Source organism: Aquarana catesbeiana, linkage group LG05, assembly GCF_042186555.1.
Source record: "Aquarana catesbeiana isolate 2022-GZ linkage group LG05, ASM4218655v1, whole genome shotgun sequence".
Taxonomy (NCBI): Eukaryota; Metazoa; Chordata; class Amphibia; order Anura; family Ranidae; genus Aquarana; species Aquarana catesbeiana.
Window position 1 is genome coordinate 456431089 of NC_133328.1, and position 23151 is coordinate 456454239.

General features: G+C 37.2%; 1 protein-coding gene across 5 annotated transcripts in view; it reads left to right on the forward strand.

Annotated features, from left to right (window-relative positions):
• PIEZO2 (piezo type mechanosensitive ion channel component 2) overlaps positions 1-23151 on the forward strand; it is a 465998-nt gene that overhangs the window by 391998 nt on the left and 50849 nt on the right. For all 5 annotated transcript variants that reach the window (XM_073631329.1, XM_073631330.1, XM_073631332.1 and 2 more), the window contains 4 exons: positions 11998-12106; positions 14724-14789; positions 17910-18076; positions 19149-19342. In XM_073631329.1, coding sequence (XP_073487430.1) covers positions 11998-12106; positions 14724-14789; positions 17910-18076; positions 19149-19342 — 536 coding nt within the window. The remainder of the gene's footprint in view (positions 1-11997; positions 12107-14723; positions 14790-17909; positions 18077-19148; positions 19343-23151) is intronic.

A 23151-nucleotide genomic window follows, 5' to 3' on the forward strand; every position in this document is an offset into this window, starting at 1 on the left:
CATTCTTCTCAGAAAGCTGGTAAGAAAAATATTAAATTAGGCAGTCACGCTGCAATAATGCTGTTGTTTTTTTTTTTAAACAACAAGCTGCTATACTGTATAGATAAGGTGTAAGAGTACATTAGTTAGATGTAAGAGTGCTTACAGCAACTGTGATACATAAGTGGTGCAAACCACCAGGGAAAGTCTGGTGATAGGTGTTGTTAAATAGCTCTAACACTTGGTGCACATAACTTTTCCAGTGTGTGCACCAATGAATAGTATTTTAAAACAAACTTTTAAAACATCTTTGTTTTGGTATAAAGAATTGCATCCCTCAGATATTGAGGGTTCATACGAATTATGTAAATGAAAGGAATGTTATCCATGTTGAGTGGATGGCTTTTACCAATTTGCAAAGACAAAGTTGACAACATTTTTGCAAAAGTTTTCTACTTCTCTGGTCAATTCTGTGTTATTATAATGGTGCTTGGAAAATGCCAAACCAAAAAGTTAATCAAATGTATAACAAAAATAAGCACCAAGTCCTAGTTGTCCAGTGTAAAAAATATTGGCCAGTCCTGGATGGCCAGTCCATGATATATTACAAATTTGTGATGCCCAGTGAAGCAGTATACTTTCAATCACTAATGTCAAAGAAAAGATTAATCCCCAAGGCACTTGTAAGGGCTTATGTCAATGGGCAAAGGCACTGGTAAATACATTCTTACATCAGCCTGAAACATTTCTAAGATCATTACATTTTTCAAATATACAAACTCAGGGTTGTCTGTTGGATTTAGAATTATGCAACAGATGAATCCTAATATCCTTGATTTGCAAATGGCATGTTTTCTTGCATATTTGACAGATCTACATGGAAGTATCAGGGTGAATCATGCATTTGTGAAATTGCATTTTCTGTGGATTTGACCATCAGGTATAAGCCCTGTATCAGCCTTTATTCGTGTGGGTATCTGACAATGATAGAAATGTTATAAGTCAGGATTGCACCAGACTTTTCTATGGTGGTTATTCAATTTGATGGGGGATGGATGGAGTCAACAATTTTGCAACAATACTCTGAGTGTCTGATATACTGAATTGCAAACTGAGGTAACAATCGTCAAGTGAAAGTTGGCCCAACTTACTATACTGTAAAGTAAAGCGTTAACCACGGGTTCATGTTATTAGCCATTTCAGAGTTAGCATTGACTGAAAATAGGCCAGACACTCTTATGCAAACTATCACCTTCACATTAACAGGTTGATTTCCAATGTATTTATGCTCCAGAAACTGATATATATAACAAATTGTCTTAGGTCTGTTGTATTTACTTGTGTTTTAAGTCTGTTAAAATACTGCGCAGCTGATTTGAATCAGTGGTGTACAAAAAAGAATTGATTTCATAAAACTGGAGAGTACAAAATCTGGTGTAGCTCTACATAGAAACCAACCTGCTTCCAACTTTTTTGTCAAAGGTTAAAGTGGTTGTATACCCACTTTTTTCATTTTTACCTACTGGTAAGCCTATAATAAGGCCTACCTGTAGGTAAAATGAATATCTCCTAAACCTGTATGGTTTAGGAGATATTCACTTTGCATGCAGCCGTTAACATCAGCGGTGCATGCGCTGTGAATGCCTGGCTGAAGGTCCAGCAGCGTCTGCAGACCTTGTCGGGAAGAAGACCCCCACGCACGTGCGCGGGAGAGACCTCATGGCAGCTCCAGCCACTCACAGCGCCGGAGCTGCGAACCCGGAAGACAGGCCAAGGGGAAAATGACAGCTCCCTCGGCTTGGACTGGCCTGCGATACGGGAACCTCGTTCTAAGGTAAGTATTTCATTGCACCGCATACTAGCTCATTATGCCTTTGCCTTACAGAGTTTTTTTAACATTTTTTTTTCTGAGGGTATACAACCGTTTTAATTGAACAAGCTGAAGTTAGAAGCTGATTGGCTACCATGCACAGCTGCACCAGACTTTGCATTTTCCAGTTTTAGTAAATCAACCCCACTGTAATTTCAAATTTAGCATTTCCAAAAATGCTTTTAAAACATTGCTTAGGCAAGTTTGGTTGAGTGCCTATTCTCCTGAAGACTGTCATGAGTAGGGACAACCATTTCCTTATCTTTAATGGGAAAATAATTTACAAACCTGGTACCTGAAAGTCGTGCTTATTGTCCTTATATAAAATCTGTTTGAAAGTATAATCTCCAGCTTCTCTGAGACCTGGTTTGGTTATATCCTTTTGTGTATGCATTTTGGGAGTTGCATGTACTAATGCATGATAACAATATTTCTCTAATTTGCTTTTTGTGGTGTCTTGCATGTTGCCATTTTTATGCAATGCCAATATACAGCATTTTCATTTGTTAGCACAAATGATAATCTGTCTATGATCTCTCTATGATAATCCTTTATCCTTTATGAAATGTATTATTTTGTCTGTAAAAAACATGTAGGGAATTGTATTACGATACAAGTGATTTAGGTATAATTCAGCATTAAACATTTTTATAAACATAGATCATAGAAATGCTTACAAGTACAACATCCAGATAATAGTTAAGTCAATGAATGTACAATGTATATTTCAGTATAAAAGTTTGCTGGAAGAAACTAAAGGGGCATTATATCAACATATGCAAAGAGTTTATGATTGGTACAAGTAAATTGAAGTTAAAAGAATGCTCTGCTTTTATTGAATACGTAAACATTCTTTTTGAGAGCCATGTATAGTTACATGGGCTGTCTCCAACCCACACTTCCTACTTACTTCTAGAATTTCAATCCAAAAACCTCTCTAATGTCCATAACAAACATGCAAAATCTGGTGCAACTCTTCACAGAAACCAAACAGCTTCCATGTTTTATTGCCAATGCTTAACTTAACATGCTGAAGTTAAAAGCTGATTAGCTACTTAAACTGGTGCACACAGAATCTTGTGATTCAGCTTCCAACTTCAGTTTGCTCAATTAACCACTTCAGCACCGGAAGGATTTACCCCCTTAATGACCAGGCCATTTTTTGCAATACGGTACTGCGTCGGTTTAAATGACAATTGCGCGGTCGTGCCACGTTGTACCCAAACAAAATTTCTGTCCTTTTTGTCCCACAAATAGAGTTTTCTTTTAGTGGTGTTTGATCACCTGTTCTTATTTTTTGCGCTTTAAACAAAAAAGACCGACAATTTTGAAAACAAAACAATATTTTTTACTTTTTGCTATAATAAATATCCAAAAAAAATGTAAAAAAAATAGTTTCTTCATCTTTTTTGTGACCAGTGACATTTATACAGCGACCAGTGCTATAAAAATGCACTGATTACTGTATAAATGACACTGGCATGGAAGAGGTTAACACTGGGGGTTGATCAAGCAGTTAAATGTGTTCCCTGGGAGGTGTTTCTAACTGTGGGGGGAGTGTACTGACTGGTAGTACAGAGAGATCGCTGTTCCTAATCACTAGGAACAGACAATCACTCTGTACTCCCCTGACTGAGAATGGGGATCTGTTTGTTTACATTGACAGATCCCCGTTCTGGCTCTCTATGGAGCGATCGCAGGTGGCCGGCGGACATTGCGGCCGCCAGCCACACGTGCGTCCACTGTATCTATTGCACCTACGGTGATTCGCGCAATAGAGCCGACCTGCCACTGTATAACTACAATGGCTGTTTGGCAAGTGGTTAAACTTTGACAATAAAACCTAGAAGCTGATTGGTTACTATGCACAGCTGCACCAGATTCTGAGTTCACCAGTTTTAGTAAATCTACCCCATTTTGAGTAGAATTGGCTGGACATTCCTATTAGACCTACATACACAGAAATTAATCATCATTAAAACTAAGACAGTAACTACATTTTTTAACTTCTATGAAGCATTTTATGAGATAAATATAAAGGCTGATATTGATGATCTTTTTTGAAAATGTTAGTTGTCAGGCCAGGATATTTTCTAAATCACTGGTCTGGAACCAATGATACACACCAGCTGGTCTGACATCATTCTGAATTAATGTTTCTGAAATGTTGTACCCCTCAGTAAAGATAGAGGACCAGCATGAGGGCAATGCAGTATTTCCAGAAAGAGGACAGCACTAACAACAAACTGACAGAGATTTTAATCCTTCCACATTGCAGTAAACAGAATCTTTTTATGGGAAAAATTCCTGCCTTATTATTCCCAATGTAGAAAGACCATAGGTTCAGCAAGAGAGTTAGGCATCTAGCATTTTCACAAGAGTATTGGGAATAGAAATAGATTTATTGTTCGTTGCAGGTTCCCCTATAAGCATCAGGAAAGGGAGATCTATTTAATCAAACATTTGGCAATTTAAATTGTGGTTTGCAGCACCTCAGGGTCACCAGAATGCACCTTCTCAATTCACATGTGTATATATAAAATGATTTTAGTAAGCTGCATAAATAAAGATTAAGGGTTAGTTATTCATTGATTACTGTGTACTTTATTGTACTTTAAAATATAAAAAGCCGTTTTAAAAGAACCAACTGTGTAAAGTATAGCCATGTTACTTTGTTTCCTGACATCATTTTTCTAGTGCAGGTTGTAGCAGTATTTTTGGCTTGTTCTAAGTTTTTAAAAATCCTGTTATTCAGGCACAAATATAAACATAGAGACAAAATATGTGACTGCACCACGTACACAAAAATAATTATATAGAAAAAAAGCTTTTGACAAGCAAGGTGCTTTGAGCAGATCATGTCTAAGGAATAAATGTAGTGTAGATAGGAAATGTTCCTTTTAGTATTAATAATGAAATGCTTTTTGTAGGTGGTTACTAATTTTTATTTATTTTTTATAGTGTTTTTAGTGCTTGCCAAGTTAAAATAAAAATTAAGTACAGCGCTACGTTTAGAAAGAAAGTGAAAAGCAGCCAACACACCTATAGACTCAAGGCAGAAAAAAACGAAAGAAACAAAAGTGTGGTGCTATATATCACATCCACAGCCGTTTGTATTACAATAAAGACATATAAAAATGGTGAATACTACCAAAAAATGTATGACCATAAAATGGATAGTGTCAAATAATTAATCAGTGTTGATCACATATAAAGTAAATACACAATAATACTTAATCATCAGATGTGCCAGTGATTAGTAGAAACCTGTGCTGGTTCCATGAGCCAGACACCAAACATAAAAAACATGAAACTTTAAAACCAAAAAATGGAAAAAAGTGGAAGATATGTCCGCCTCAATCACCCACTGCTCTGCGCCAGGTTTTACTGAGAGATGTAAAGTAGACAAAGCAGTTGCTTAAGAAAAATCAACAAATGTATGTAGGCAATAAAATCCTAGAGAACAAAATCATAGAAACCCGACGCCCAAAAAACGTCTCTAGTCACTTATTGCAGCAGCGCTATGTGTCGAGGTGGTCCAAACACATAAAAAAAAACATTAGAAAAGCATTAATAATTAAGGAGATCCAGGAAAGTTCAAGTAGCTGTGGTCTATTGTAGTGGAGAGCTTCTTTCACCAAGGATAATCACCACGTGCAGGGGACATCTCCCCAATGAAATTGCACTCAGCAAAAGATCAGCATACATAAGCCTTTATATTAAACGCTTCCCTTCTCCTTCATCCAACCACCAGATGTCAGTCATATTCTTAGATGATACCGCATTACATATGGGAGGAATAAAATGACCATATAGTGTGATATTGCTAAAACAATTTTTATTCAAACTTTCAAAGTATTCCCCCTTTAGCTAACATGCGTACCAGATATGCAATAAAAATGAGCATTTGTTAAAAGTGCACTGTGCCTGCTTATCCCGTCTCCCGGGAGGTCCTCTGGAGCATTTTACTGGATAATGAAGCCAGCCTACTTCCTTGTTCCTCTCGGGTGCGTGGGACGCACACGTCACTTCCGGTGAATTACGCCTCTGACGCGTTTCGTCACTTTCGGACATCATCTGAGGGCGTAATTCACCTTCTGAATGGCCAGTATTAATGTAGGTGCCATTAGCGTTGACCAATCGTATGAGCTCCGCTGACTGGACCACACACCCCATGTGATCTCGCTCTAAGGGCGGTCAGCAATGGGAGATGCAAAATTAATCACACCATTAGCATAGCTGGATACTCATGGCCACCGCAACCTTGTCATCACTGGCTGAAAATGGAAGCTGGCACATCTAGCCGTTACAGGAGTCAGCAAGCGGATATGGTTTTTCATGTATAAGAATTAGGATATACTGTCCGCTGGCCACATGGTAAAGTGCATCATAAACATGATCACGGCTAGTGTGTCTCTCTGGTGAGATGTGATTGTATCCCATATACAGCATAAATACAGATAAGTTATATAAACATGCATGTAAAATTTCAAACACAACCATTAGACCATTAAGGGGAATTGATAATTTTGTGTCACCTGCCAATGATCGTTCTTTCGATATTAAACAATTTATAACGTGCAATAGCACTTATAAGGTCTATGCTCTCAGATGCCCTTGCGGTCTTATTTACATAGGCCGCACGAAGAGACTGCTACGAATTAGAATCTCTGAGCATATCAACAACATTAAGATTGGCTATAAGGACCACAATGTCTCATTACATTTCAAGTTGAAACACAACAGGGACCCAGCGGGGTTGGAATTTTGGGGGGTTGAGCATCTACAAACCCACTGGAGAGCTATGAATCGCATCCGCAAATTATCTAAACGTGAGACTCGGTGGATCCATTCTGTGGATGTGCTCTCCCCCAAGGGTCTCAATATTGAGCTCGACATAAATTGTTTTATCAGTGACACATAATAGGTTTTAGGGGCTCTTAGTAACGATATATAACACTGACCGGTGTATACGTATTCCAAGCGATTTTAGATAGGATTAGTTTTAGACAGAGGGTCATAATTGAAGTGATGTTTCTGGTTTTGTATTTTGTGTGCTTTTATACACATTTTTTTATTCATTTTATATATAATTTTTTATATATAAATTTTTATATTTATTACTCTATATACCCATTATAAGTTTTCTAAATTATAAGTAGGTCATACTCTAATTTTAGATAATCTTACCAGTATATTGGTTTCTATATTTGATGTGTATGATTTATATTTTATGGCAGCATGATATTAGCAACATTAGTGCCGTAATTTTTAACATTACCCGTGGATTGTGTTTGAAATTTTACATGCATGTTTATATAACTTATCAGTATTTATGCTGTATATGGGATACAATCACATCTCACCAGAGAGACACACTAGCCGTGATCATGTTTATGATGCACTTTACCATGTGGCCAGCGGACAGTATATCGTAATTTTTATACATAAAAAACCATATCCGCTTGCTGACTTCTGTAACGGCTAGATGTGTCAGCTTCCATTTTCAGCCAGTGATGACAAGGTTGTGGTGGCCAAGAGTATCCAGCTATGCTAATGGTGTGATTAATTTTGCATCTCCCATTGCTGACAGCCCTTAGAGCGAGATCACATGGGGGGTGTGGTCCGGTCAGCGGAGCTCATACGATTGGTCGACGCTAATGGCACCTACATTAATACTGGCCATTCAGAAGGTGAATTACGCCCTCACGCTCCAGAGGACCTCCCGGGAGACGGGATAAGCAGGCACAGTGCACTTTTAACAAATGCTCGTTTTTATTGCATATCTGGTATGCATGTTAGCTAAAGGGGGAATACTTTGAAAGTTTGAATAAAAATTGTTTTAGCAATATCACACTATATGGTCATTTTATTCCTCCCATATGTAATGCGGTATCATCTAAGAATATGACTGACATCTGGTGGTTGGATGAAGGAGAAGGGAAGTGTTTAATATAAAGGCTTATGTATGCTGATCTTTTGGTGAGTGCAATTTCATTGGGGAGATGTCCCCTGCACGTGGTGATTATCCTTGATGAAAGAAGCTCTCCACTACAATAGACCACAGCTACTTGAACTTTCCTGGATCTCCTTAATTATTAATGTTTTTCATATGTTTTGGACCACCTCGACACATAGCGCTACTGCAATAAGTGACTAGACACGTTTTTTGGGCATCGGGTGTTTCTATTATTTTGTTCTCTAGGATTTTATTGCCTACATACATGAAATGTTCACTTATCTTTGTGAATAAAGTGAAAGCAATATTCAACCAATCAAGACCAATACCCTGTACCTGTTTGGATATTCACAGTTAAAGGCAGCTTCAATTTATTTAGTAAGCTAAGTGAACATTCACTCTGTTATGTAAACTTTACACCTTTAGTTACTAACCAAGTACCAATATGTAGTCACCAAGTTGCTAAATGGCTGCTTTCATCATAATTTCCTTATACAAATTTTTGTTTTTTAAAAGATTCAGTTTAAAAAGATACATTCAACTTGGCAAGCACTAAAGAAACAAAAGTGTGGCGCTATATATCACATCCACAGCCGTGTGTATTACAATAAAGACATATAAAAATGGTGAATACTACCAAAAAATGTATGACCATAAAATGGATAGTGTCAAATAATTAATCAGTGTTGATCACATATAAAGTAAATACACAATAATACTTAATCATCAGATGTGCCAGTGATTAGTAGAAACCTGTGCTGGTTCCATGAGCCGGACATAAAACATAAAAAACATGAAACTTTAAAAGTCCATAAAAAATGTGTAGAAAAATAGTGAAGAAAACATCAACAGAGTTCAAAGGGGGTGATGCATGGCCAGATGGTATTCACAGAATTTTAGTTGCACCAAATCTGGCGAGTGGGCAGAAGAGAGACCACAAGTGTGCATAGATTGTACATCAGTGCCGGGGCCAAAACCAGGAGTAGAGGAGGCTTACCGGAAAAAATTGACCTGAAATGGCGTACGCCAGACAAGTCAAAAAAGCATAATAACCACTGGTTCTGGGAAATGCGTCTTGTCAGATGTCATCAACAGATGGTGGAAAGAAAAGGGGGGGTCCGCACGGCTTCCTCTCCCATAGGTAATCCAGCATAAGCCAAACGTGTAGTTTCATATGCCATGCAAGGAGCAAACAAAACTCACATAGCGTAATAACGTTTTAAAACACTAGTTTATTAAAATAATAAAAAACAGACTCACATTTTGGAAGAACGAAACAGAGCTCAAATATCAAATAGCGGCGATCGTGAGGGGTCCACCCGACATGTTTCAGCTAAGGAGCCATCATCTGGGGTATGGACCACCCTCACCTCACCGCTCTATAAACAGAAGATGACCCCCACTGGGAGTGTCTACAAACCGGAAGTGCAACAAGTAAGAATCACTTCCGGTTTTCAGGGTCATAGGATGACTAATTGAATAGTTATATTAAGAACAAATTAATGAAGCAGAGAACCATGTATCTCATGTTTCTAAATTAGAAGATTAAAAATGAAAAATAAGTACAAAAAAACGGTAAGCTGTGCCCTGAATCAGTCCATCTACCAGGAACTGGTCAGAGCGCTAGCCAAGCCTCCCTTTCAGCCAGCCTGCTCCTCAAGCCTCACTTTCATATGTGATGCACTTCCCATCACACAGAGAGGAAGTAATACCGCTGCCCTCCATAAGGAGGAAACCAAGCCTCAATCTGAGGCGAAGTGTCAGCAGAGGGGAGAAATAAATCAGTGCACTGAAAAAAGGCATTAGTGTTAAAATAAAAACTGATTGAAAAAGAAAAAGAAAAAAAGGGGATAAAAATTATTACACAAGGCTAATGCTTGCAATAACATTACCTTATAAAGGTGATACAAGGACATTCTAATAAGGTTAATTAGTGATCAATATTAAAATCATGGACCATAATATTAAAGGGACACTGCCAATGGGGGACATCAACAGCGTACATATCAAAAATTGCATTCTGAATTAAACCGTAATTATCCGGACTCCATGACATAAATTAAGACAACCAATAATCATCTTGTATAGTTAAAAAAATAACAATCTTCTTTGTCATTTAGACAATAAGAGAGATCATATTTATATTCAAGCTTGGTTAATAAAAGAGTTGATGTCCCACTCCACGTTGATACCCTGTGGAAAATGGGACCCTAACTCATATACCCAGTAGGTCTCTAAACGTGAGACACCTCTAAGAATCGACCCGCCCCGCCAGGGGGGCACGTACCTATCTATAATGAGGAATTGAGTACCCACAGGGTTCCGATCGTGAACCTCCCTGTAGTGGCTAGGGACAGTGTGTTTAGTACTGCCCGCTTTAATGAGATTGATGTGTTCCGAAACCCATTTCAGGTCAATTTTTTCCGGTAAGCCTCCTCTACTCCTGGTGTTGGCCCCGGCACTGATGTACAATCTATGCACACTTGTGGTCTCCCTTCTGCCCACTCGCCAGATTTGGTGCGACTAAAATTCTGTGAATACCATCTGGCCATGCATCACCCCCTTTGAACTCTGTTGATGTTTTCGTCACTATTTTTCTACACATTTTTTATGGACTTTTAAAGTTTCATGTTTTTTATGTTTGGTGTCTGGCTCATGGAACCAGCACGGGTTTCTACTAATCACTGGCACATCTGATGATTAAGTATTATTGTGTATTTACTTTATATGTGATCAACACTGATTAATTATTTGACACTATCCATTTTATGGTCATACATTTTTTGGTAGTATTCACCATTTTTATATGTCTTTATTGTAATACACACGGCTGTGGATGTGATATATAGCGCCACACTTTTGTTTCTTTAGTGTTTGCCAAGTTGAATGTATCTTTTTAAACTGAATCTTTTAAAAAACAAAAATTTGTATAAGGAAATTATGATGAAAGCAGCCATTTAGCAACTTGGTGACTACATATTGGTACTTGGTTAGTAACTAAAGGTGTAAAGTTTACATAACAGAGTGAATGTTCACTTAGCTTACTAAATAAATTGAAGCTGCCTTTAACTGTGAATATCCAAACAGGTACAGGGTATTGTTCTTGATTGGTTGAATATTGCTTTCACTTTATTCACAAAGATAAGTGAACATTGACTTTGCTAAATTAAAAATTTCTGTTCTAAATCAGTCCAGAAAGTTCAGTTAGGGAATAGATGTTTTGCTTCTTGACAGATTCTTTATCTACACCTTGGATTAAAGTATAACTAAACTCAAGAACAAAAATTACCGTAACCATTTCCAACCTACTAGTCCTTAGATGTGATGCCTGCATTGGTTTTCATTTTTCAGGAACATTTTGGTCTTTGATCTTGCCATGATGTCTTGTCTTTGTCTGTTCCTGTGAGATGAACTAAAAGGAAAAACAATGTTATATTTCTTGTGTAAACTACCTATCTGATAACCATAATGTTATTATTCTCATTACCCCCAAATAACGGAGATGAACAAAGGAAAACATGTTTGAAGTTCAGCCTGGGTGGCAACCCTGACTCCCTGGGTAGCTACTCAGGGACAGGAAGTGTGTTGTTCTAAGGAATACCAGGTGAAAATAAAGGGGGAAAACCTGAAAAAAATGTAGTCAGTACATCCAAGCAACTAGTAAGCTGAAATATAATACATTTTGTTTTTGGGTTTAGGCTATTCCTGACCTAAAGGTTTAATTTGTCACTTTTGGTTCGGTTCTCTAAACTAGAACATACAGTGCAGATATTGTTGGTAGAGTTAATAATTTATTGGCGAAACTCCCAAATGGGTTGATTTGATAAAGGAGTAAATTATGTAAAAATTAATGTTCACTTGGTTTAGTGTATGTTATGTGTGTTAACTTTGAATGCCCAGTTATGTGGTAGAAAATAAATGGGATACATACACAATATTTTGATAATTGAAGTGCTTGAGTTCCACTTAATTCTCTAAGCATCCACTTGCAAAGTAAAAAATACTGTACTCCTTTAGTAAATCAACTCCATAGTGTCAATATTTACAGACCAAAGCATTCTTCCTATATCTTGATTGATTATGCTATCCAGATATCGCCCGACCAGTTTCCATATTAGAATATATATATATCACTATCCATTTCCTATGTAACATTGATATTTCATTAAAACGGTTGTGTTTGTTTTAGTTTCTTTATCAAGCCTGGATTACAGATCCTAAAACAGCCCTGAGACAAAGGCGTATGGAAAGCAAAGAAGAAAAACAGAGGGAAATGAGACGCAAGACAACTGCAGAAGGTACAGCTCACCATATAAGAACATCAATATGCAATCAATAGGCATAGATACACCAGTTACAAAGCAACCTTATTTTTATTAGAGCTTACACATATATACTAAAGTTTTCATTTAATGTGCAGTTAATCACACCCAGTCAAAAGGTTGTTTAGTTGAATCTAATGTGCTTTTTAGGAGCATTTTCTGAATGCAGTGAGCCTGAGTGCAGGATCATAGGTTTGGCTTCCTCCTCTAGGAAAATAACTGAAGCTTTTTTTACACTGGCCTATGTGATGCTGCATCCAGAGCCATAAATCGCAAAGGTTTTGTATGCAGCACAATTCCATTGAGTGCATATATACTGCATGCTTAGTACCATCCAGCATGTATGTGGCCACATCTAGTGACCCTGGACACAAACCATCTGTGTCCAGGCTTCGACTTAAATATGACTCATACGTACAAATAGAGGGAGACAACAGGAAGTGAGGGGAAATCTACCCCAAGAAAGAGAAACTCACTCCTGAGTTATCATGGGAAAAGGTTGTCTCCACTGAAGCTTTATTACCAATCCTTGTTTCCGCAACCACACAAAATGTTCACAATTTTCATAATCCAGTTATCACAGGGACAGAAAGTGAGGTAAAATTTTCTAGAAAGGGGCACAGACAGCAAAACAAATGTTACAAGGGTTTTAACTATCCAAAATACATAAAAATGTTTTTTTTTGGCTGGAGTTACGCTTAAAAAATGTACCTGTTTCAAATTACATTCAAATTCAACGCTTGTAACCTGGGGACTGCCTGTACTTGGTTTTACTAGGTTTTATAAATACCTTTTATTTTTAGGGATCGTTTGTGGAGACTGGTGATGAAAAACCTGGCTTGTGAATCCATTGGCACCAGTCTAGATGTGGGGACAGGCGAGGCATACATACATATTACATGTGTACATGATCAGCATATTTTCAGGACTGTAGCTGCCCCCTTTAGAGGCACAGTGCTGGCATATGCAGATCTGATTTGAGCTGTGGGCAAAAGTGACGGATGTAGCTTCAGCTCAGATGACAGTGCTGTGCTGAGGAGTGTTTCCTGAATCAAATACCTAATGTGTGCAGTAGGTCCCCTCCCCCTTGGGGCCCATATGCTCTACACACACTGCCCATACTAGGGAAAACCAGTGGTGCTTATTACCTGTAGAAAGGCATTTAAATGCAATGTATAGTGTATTTTCAGTAAACACATTTTGAATTAATGCACTATTTACAAACAAAAGGGGACTTTTACCGTTTTACAACCTTGCTTTACCATATTTTTACTACTGTATTAAATTTGTAGATTAGCCACTAGAGACAGCAAATACTAAATACTCTTCTTAAAATTGTTAAAATATCAGTCATATAAGGAGGGCATGCTGTTCTAGCAGCTGGTAGTCCCCTAAAATTGCATTGAAAGTAGAAGCGTTAAAGAGACACCATAACCCTGCCCATGTATGGCAAGGTGACAACGTCTCTGCAAATGGCATCCCCAACCCCCTATACCCTTCTTACAGGTGATCCCCCACCATTTCTTTCTCCTTATCAGCCAGCATTAAAATAAGTAGTGATGGCGACCCACATATACTTCCCTCTTCTGGTCTTGTGACAGTGCTTGAGCCTACCAATTAGCTGCTAGACAAGAATAGTCTTATAGGGAGGAATGTCCCATGCTTCTCCATACCTTGAAGTGCCAGGTATTCTGGACAGCTACGGAGGAGGAAAGTATGCTTGTGAGGTGAGTATAAAGCCCCTGTACATATGGGCCAAATTCCGGCCAACATCGGCCTGTTCAATAAAAACCAGCCGATATTCGGCCCGTGTGTTCAGCTGGCTTCTGTCCGACGAGCATGCTGGAAAACCAGCAGCCAACCCACTCCCGATAAGCGCTCTCAGTCAATGACTGAGACTGCTGACAGGAGTGTTCTGGCGGGGGGGCTGCTCAGCTCAGCGGGGGAGATCCCTGTACTAACATTGCATCATTAGTACAGCAGCTCTGACCGGAGATGACAGTTTTTTTCATTCAACTGGCTGGGTTGAACATAAAAAAACTAATCAGAATAAAGGAAAGGGATAGTCGGCACTCAGGATGACATCCAATATAGTATTTCTTTATTAAATGCATGTACAAAGCTGTAAAATAGCCTACGAATTTCGGACATTAGTCCTTTGTCATGTGGGAAGGTTGCAGCGCCTATACACCTATTTTCCATAGAAAAAAACTAATCGTGTGTAACAGGCTTTAGGGGGTTCTTTGGAGAGGCAATGGGCAAGGTGATGGTGTCACTTTAAAGCACCTGCTTTTTGTAGCACTTCAAGGCAGAAAGCAGAATTTACAAATAAAATTACCCCATTAAAATATATCATTACAAATTATACATACAAATATTTTATTTTTAAATTAACACAGACTGCAAATATTATTTACATCTAGCTCTCTTTTACGTAAATATAAAATGTAAGTTTATAAGGAATATTAATAAAATAGTATAAGATTTTATTAGTATAGTATAACGTAACTATAAATAATCATAAAGTGTATATATATATATATATATATATATATATATATATATATAAACATTATTATGTGGTATCTTTCAGGTCACATTATTATAGAATGTGAAGATAAAGAAGAAGATCGTGGCAAAAAAAAGTCAGATGGTCCAGGTAGGTTGTCGAGGGTAGTGACTATATTACCAAGTTATGTATGGTGCTGACAGAATATTTTTTGTGCAAATGTATAATGATTTTATGATTATATTGAATCATTTATACGTTATTATTATCCCAATATTACTTATATATTACTGTATAATAAAAACATAACACATTTTTGCCTCCTGAACCCTTGCTGTTAATTCTTGTTCTAACCTCATTGATACCTAAAAAATACACTCATACGGACCAAGACCAAAATGTCAGTGTAGTGTTGCAGATCAGAGTTATTTTACTGCTTATTTCCCCCGACTTCCCCTTCATTCAGAGAATGCTTTTCATCCTCTGTATGAATACAAAGCGTTCTCTGATTCTACAAGGGGGAGAAGTGGAGAGTGTGACGTCACTGTCCCTGATGTCTTCCAATCCTGAGAATGCTCTGCATTCATTTAGAGGATGCAAAGCATTCTCTGAATGGCGCCTGTGCCGAGTAGTCAACCTCCTTTATTCACAATGTATCAGGTTGGCCACTCAGCACAGGACCCAGAAGCAAAGTGGAGTATCAGTGTCTACTTTAGTGATTTCCAGTTTCCCGGCGGCATAGGCCAAGTATGGTATATACATTGTCACATTGGCCCAAGCTGGCCCAATGTAACTGTAAAAATATACCATGCCTGGAATTCTTATTTAAGAAGCTAATGAAAAGATAATAAGAGTTAATACTGTGACATCTTCTTAGTGCCCATCTCAACACTCTAAACATGTACATGATCTATGGTTTAGCCCCAGTTCATATTGCCTTTCTGTGTTACATCATACAGCCTCCAAGCAAAGATTTACCGTAATAAAGACTACCTCCAAAGTCACTTAAATATATATAAGATTTATAGTGCCCCAAAGGTAAAGATCTTTAAGTTAGTTCTTAACTAATATAATGTGACTTTTTCTTCCGCTACTGTCTATTAATCATAAGCAATACTTGCTGTTCATTGCTATATATAGTTATGCTTAAGGGCTACTATATTTTACACATAGGCGTTTGTGCATCTTAATGTTAAAAGTTTGGCAGAAATCCTAGGTAGCTTTCCAAGAGTTTGGTTAGTACAAAGGTCATTACCCTAGAACTTATAGGAAAAATACTTAAAATCAGTGTGTTTAGTAATACCACAAAAGCCACATGTTAGAATGTAGCAGCCGGTTACTAGATAAACAATCACACACAAAGACAGCTTTAAGGATTTGAATTAAAGTCAGTTTAAGACAATTTCAAAGAAAAGTCTGTGTTAAATGTGGTTCTGCATGGACTGCTTTAAGCCATTAGATAAACTAGGTTAATATACCTTCATGAAAGCTGTGTAAAGTAGCCTTTCTAATTTCCAAAAAATAGTGAACCTATTTTTTTAGACTCCTCGGGGTAAAAAATTATAATTAGCTCTCCCAAATTCTAATCCTAATTAACAAACTCTTATCTGGGTCTTTTTTCTTATATGGATTAAATAAGTCCATTAAGATTTACTGATTTTCATTGATAAAACACATATTTGATGATAATAAAATACCAAATTTCAGCTGTTATGCTTGTTAAACTATCAGAATGAGTTGAGAACCTTACAGCTTATAGAAGCCAAAGTAAACAGCCAAATACAAAGTCAAAGTACATATATGGGAACTACCGTGTTTCTCCGAAAATAAAACCGGGTCTTTAATATTAATTTTGGCTACAAAAAACATACTAGGGCTTATATTCAGGAGATGTCTTATTTTTTATGGTATGTACAATAATCTACATTTATTCAAATACAGTCATGTCATCTTCTGGAGAAAAAAAATATATAAATATCCTGATCCTTTAAAGCATGATAGACAGCACAGTGCTTGTGCTGTGTCATTTACCCCTCTCTATGTTCTAAAAAACCTGAAATAAAACAGTAAAATGTTTTTTAAAAAGTTCATATGTCCCCTGTCTTCTCTCCCCCCTCTCCCCCTGTCATTTCAGCAGTCAGCATTATGAAGTTCTGTAATCCTTAAACCTTGGTTAAAGTCCTTTAAAATGATGTAATCCGCTCTGTAAAAAAGATTATATAATGTGCAGTGTGTCTCCTTGTTTAACTTGATTGTGGAAAATGCCTTATTTACAGTGCCGCTGGGTGCTCACATGACCCGCTGGAGATCTTTTTCCCTGTTCCGAATACTGCCGAGGGATGGGCCACTGAGATTCAGCTGGGAGGAGAGGAGAAGATCTCCGGCAGGTCACGTGAGCGCTCAGCGGTGCTGTAAATATTAAGTATTTTCCACAATAAAGTTACAAAAGGAGAAACACTGCACATTATATAATCTTTTTACAAAACAGATTACATGTTTTACAAGCACTTTAACTAGGGCTTATTTTCGGGGTAAGGCTTATATTGCAGACGTCCCCAAAAAATCACGCTAGGTCTTATTATCAGGGTAAGGCTTATTTTAGGGGAAACAGGATATATTGCCATTCTGTTCAGCCATCCTTGTTATTCACAAACCCCTACCACATAGGATAACCTCTCACCAATTTACTAGTAAAGTTTTTCAGTTTCATATGTCACTTGGACATAATGGACAATGAATTGGGGTGACCACTGAACAGAGGGTTGAAACAGGAAGCAGCAAAGCTAAACTTGAAATGGTGAAACTGGCTATGCAGTATGTCAGAGGTAAATCAGCTGACTAAGCAGGTGAAAGAGTTACAGTAATTATGTATTTGCAGTACCTACAGACACGTAACATAAGTGAAAAGTGACAACCTGACATGTAACTAGATGGCGTGTCATATATCTCCTTTCTCTGATATATAAACATTACTGAAAATAGTCATTACATTTACTGAACTGCTGTAAATTTTCAAGACCCCAGTGAACAGAGAAGTTGGCGCAGGTCTCTGCTGATATACTAGCATGAAAGAAAGGAAGATAAGAGTTTAAAAGAAGGTACATTAAAGGTGAAAATTCTTTTGGAATAATTATACTTCACAGACTGTAATTATAACTTAACTTTGGGTTTTAAGATGTGTGCAAAGTAGGGCTTTTGTGATTACAACATTCTTAACGTATTTTTAGGTATTATTCTTAATCTTTTCAAATGCTTTATCTTGACTTGCAGATAACATCATTAAAAGGATATTCAACATTTTGAAGTTTACGTGGGTCCTTTTCCTTGCCTCACTTGATAGCTTTACTGCCTGGCTCAATTCAATTTCACGAGGGCACATTGATATCTCAACAGTACTAAGGATAGAGCGCTGTATGCTGACAAGGGAGATTAAAAAGGTAATCAGCAATCAATTACTAAATTAGTAGAGGCTGTTAACTTAGTAACATGAGGGCAAATTCACACAATAATGGAGGAGCTGACAATCGCTTAACCGCTCTTAACTGCGCGATTCAGTTAATCACATACAGCTCCTTTTTTTTGTGTAAACTTTTTTTGTAGTGTACAAAAGTACACTGAGGGTGCAATGATGGGCACAGTGTGGCTGTAATGGTGGGCACAGTGTGGCTGCAATGGTGGGCACAGTGTGGCTGCAATGGTGGGCACAGTGAGGCTGAAATGGTGGGCACAGGTGAAGCTGCAATGGTGGGCACAGGTGAGGCTGCATTGATGGGCACAGGTGAGGCTGCATTGATGGGCACAGGTAAGGCAGCAATGGTGGGCACAGGTGAGGCTGCAATGGTGGGCACAGGTGAGCCTATATTGATGAGCACAGGTGAGGCTGTGCTGAGGGGCACTGATAAAGTTGTTGTTAATATTTATTTTTGTAGCTTAATTCTGCATAAAACATTTAAGTGTAAATTCATGAGATAATTTATGAGGGCGTGTTTAGGGGTGAAATTGGGGGCGGGGCAGGGTAGGGTTGGGTGGAGCAACTGGTGGCGAATAACCCTTGAGGCCTGGCTAGTAACTCAGGACTAGAAATTTTGAGCCCTGCGCTAGTCCATTAAAAAGTAAGTTGACTTGTGTAAGTAGTTTGTTTGCATTGAATATTCAATTACATTAGAAGGAAAAATATATAGTTTTGACTGAATTGAACAGAACTTCAGGTTATTTACTAAGTGCAGTGAACATTGTTTTTGTGAAGTCAAAACTCTTTACTCTTTTGGTACAGCACCAAAAGTTTAAACATGGATATATACTGTATATATATATATAGATAGATAGATAGATAGATAGATAGATAGATAGATAGATAGATAGATAGATAGATAGATAGATAGATAGATAGATAGATATATGATATATATACTGTGTGTGTGTGTGTATCATACACAATGGTTATTTTATTTGCAAAAACTGTTTTTTACCAATTCATTGTGATAAATAAATAAATACATTACTTTTTAGGGTAATGTTCCTACTCGAGAAAGCATTCACATGTATTATCAAAACCACATCATGATGGCGCTTTCAAAGGAGTCAGGACTAGACAGAGATGATGATGAGCCTGATCCAACATCATCTCATGCAAGCAATGGCAAAATCTCCAGTAAAAGAATGGATAGTGCAGATTCTGCTGCTTCTCATGACAGCTTGTCAAGGTAATTTTCTAATGAAAAATAATGTCTACGGTACATTCTTTAATTTCAGAACTATGGGGATTACTATAGAACAATTTGTAATTTGCACATATATAAATATATGCAGTACATCAAAAAGACAACTTTATATATATAGACAGGCACCTGAATCCTGTTCAGACTGTCCTACCTCTTTTTTGTACATAAAGTATTGTGTCATTTGAAGCATAGGTCAAGAAGTACGGCTGGAAGCAAATTACATTTTGACTATACAATCTATGACTGGGCAGACTTAATTGCAGAGAGCCCCATAATTATTTACAGCCTTTTCACCATTACGTAATGAATTCTTTTTTTGGGTTTACACAAACATCTGAGGGTAACTGGAGAAAGTATAAGACTGAGAATGAGAATACACATGGTAAACACCGTGCTTTAGTGCTGACTAATCTTATCTTGGTGCTGAATGCTCTAACCCATGAGAAATGTATTGCAAATGCAGCCCTGTGCTAAGCCTTGAATAATCATGCAGCTGCAATTAGATATAAGATTTTATATCAAATGTATCAGTAAGTAATGAATGTCCAAATATCAGAAGTTCTGTAGCAGTCATAGATAGAAAACACCCAATGTGAACGAAGTAAAGCATGTACAACTGACCAAAGCATTTACCGAGTTCTGAAACATTGGTAAATCATATTAAGAGACATGGTTAAAAGATGTCCTAACATCGTTTCCACTTCTTTTCAATTAATGACATATCTAAACCACATCTTAACTGTATCTAAAGTAGATTCTTTGAACTGTAAATACAATCCTATGTTCAGAGAGTAGGGAAAGAGATTGACAACAGGGTTGACAGAGAAGGTCATTCTGAAGAGGACTGTGCAGCTATCAGACACTTATTGGATTACAGAGATTAAGAACAAAGTGCAAGAAAAATTATAAATTCCTTTGATGTGTTTGTAAATGTGACTGAGAGGGGGAAAACAGAACAGAAAAAAACATCATTAGGGTTTATATTGATCAGCATTGTTCTACTGTGTGAAGTGCATCTGGAATGCATGTCAAATGCAGGTCAGCAAAATCCTATTGTCTTTAACTGAGGAGTACACATGGCAGTTCAGCGGCTATGTTGGCCTCTTGTGCATTGCGCTGTGTTTCTGTTATATTAAAGTGCATTTGAACTGGTAGACAAAGCAGGTCACGTACAGCCTTTTCATGTCAAATGTGTTTTCCATTCATATACACTACAGCATTTCACTAGAATGCTTATCAACACAAAAGCTTACAGTGGTGTGAAATGGCAGTACATGAGAAAATGGAATAGTACAGGATATATGGCACAATACAAAGCTTGAAATGGTTGTGCACCACTTACAAATGTTTGGAAAATAATAATATAGAGTGTGTCTGTGGAAGATTGAATTTTATCATGCTTTTGACAATTATTTATAAAGGACAATTCTAAGGACACAATTTTATAGGCACATTTGGAGCAGTCTTCGGGGTCTTTCTTTTAGATGTTTTTTGGGAAGCCAAACAAGGAAATTCAGATTTTGGCTTGGGACATCTGAATTCATAAAATTCATTCAGATTCTAAAATCATCCAAATTTTGAGGATTAACTCTAGTTTTTAAATGATGTAATACAATTTATATGTACTAGTATAGTATAACAAAAGATATATAGGCAACAGTGTTACTAAAAAGTACTAGAAAGTTCAAGAATATCTCTACTTCGTACTTTATGTGAGTAAATTAGTTTTTACTTGGCAAATTCAGTTATAGAAGCAAAATACATCTGAGACATTGTCAAGAGTGCTCATTATGTGTAAGGAATAGCAGCTGTCATACAACTCAGAACTGTTTGGAGGAGAATCAGACAGTTATTGCCTCCTTTCAACTAGGTCCAATATTTTCTGCTAGCAGGGCTTTAGGGAAATTCAATGTATTTTAAATATCACAAAGCTAAAAGACTGTAATATTTCAGGAACCCTTGACATTTTTTAAAATTTTACTTATGTATACATTTCATTTATAGTAGCCTTTTTCCAGTATAATATAAAGTAGCAAGAAACTGAATCCAATCAAAAAGAAGAAAATTGTTTTAAAATTAGGATTGCTTCAAATAATTGTGAATAATTATTTAACATGTTTACCATTCCTTTTAATTGGAGAGCCTGGATAGAGCTTTTAAGCCCTTTATAGTTCAAAGACTCAGTTCCCTATTCTGAGAAATGTAATCTTTAATTGCTTATAAGACCTCTACTAAACTTTCACTATAAAATGAGCAAGCACGCCAAATGTATTTCATATTTTCTAGATGCAGAATTTCTAGGCCACATATGCATACTGCATCATTTTTTTAATGCCAAATTAAATGTAGTAAAGAGAACAAATTAACCACACTCTAAAATAACAACCAAAATGTTGAAAAACCGAAATTCTTGTAAATACGTTATCATCAATATTATACACATGAGGGCTATGGAGACATTGCATACCATGTTCCCTTTAGTTTGCCCAGAAAAAGTTGAAATGTTTCTTCAATTATGATAAATCTATGCCATACAATCAGCTTAACTGCAATATTTATTTGTAGGGTTCTTCTTTATTCTTCTTTATTATGATTTTCAATTTAGCAGTATCATATATACTAGATAAAAAAAAAAAATTGATAAAAACCTGAGTAAAGGAAAATATAGTTGTTTTCAGATTTTTTTAATAAAGAAATGTAACTTCCACATGACAATTAAGTTATTTAGAAATTGCTGTTTGTAACAGATAAGACTGGTGATCTACATTGAATGATTTTGTAAAGAATTATTTTTAAAAAAGTTAAAGAGCAGGGCCCTCTAATTCCCCCTGTATTGAATTGTATTGTAACTGAACTGTCTGCCCTCATGTTATAAAGCACTGCGCAAACTGGTATCGCTATATAAATCCTGTATAATAATAATATTAATAAAAGATGTAGTCAGCATACGAATGCTAGACATTTTCTCTACACATCCTTTGATCAACTAAAAATTGCAGGCTCTGTAATTTTATGGACAAAGACTGACTGTTTTTATTTGCCAAACCATTGGTCTGTTAAACCCTTAGTGTTTTTAGCTTCAAGCCCGACTCCGGGCAAATGAAAACATATCCCTTGCAGTGGGGTTGTATCTGCAATGCAAGGATTAATTGCTCATTTTTGTGTTGGGGGAATCTGATTCTCCGCTCCTCCCAGTAGCTAGACCAGTCCCAGCAGCTTCTGCTCCCCCAAGCACAACTAGTCTGAAGACCTGATGTCATCATTACCAGAGCATGTAAGGATGCAGAGAGACAGTCCACTGCTGCTCATGGGGGAACGTCACTTGCTGCTTCCCTGTGCATGTAAGGATGCAGAGAGACAGTTCACTGCTGTATCATGGGGGAGCATCACTTGCTGCTTCCCTGAACTTCAGACCCTCACAGGAAAGAGGTCTGTTAGCTTGGAGAAGGGAGGAGGATCCTAGGCTTTGAGAATGTGTGCTTCTATTGATGCAAAACAAAGGAGCCACCCTTAAAAAGAATACCTGTGGCAGTGGTCATTGCACTAGCTTACACTGGAACATAGACAAGGATTAAAGATGACAAAGCTGCATACACAGTAAGTTATTAAATTAGCTGCTGAAAGTGTCTAATGAAATTAATGGTTTAATATCACTTAAATTATGTTACCCAATTTAGAAATCAATCAGCAGTCATTTTAGGAGGATATGTATTGCGCACTTGTGGGATATTGCTAAGTACCTGAGAGAAGTAAAAACATATCTATATCATTAATACCTTCTATCAACGGGG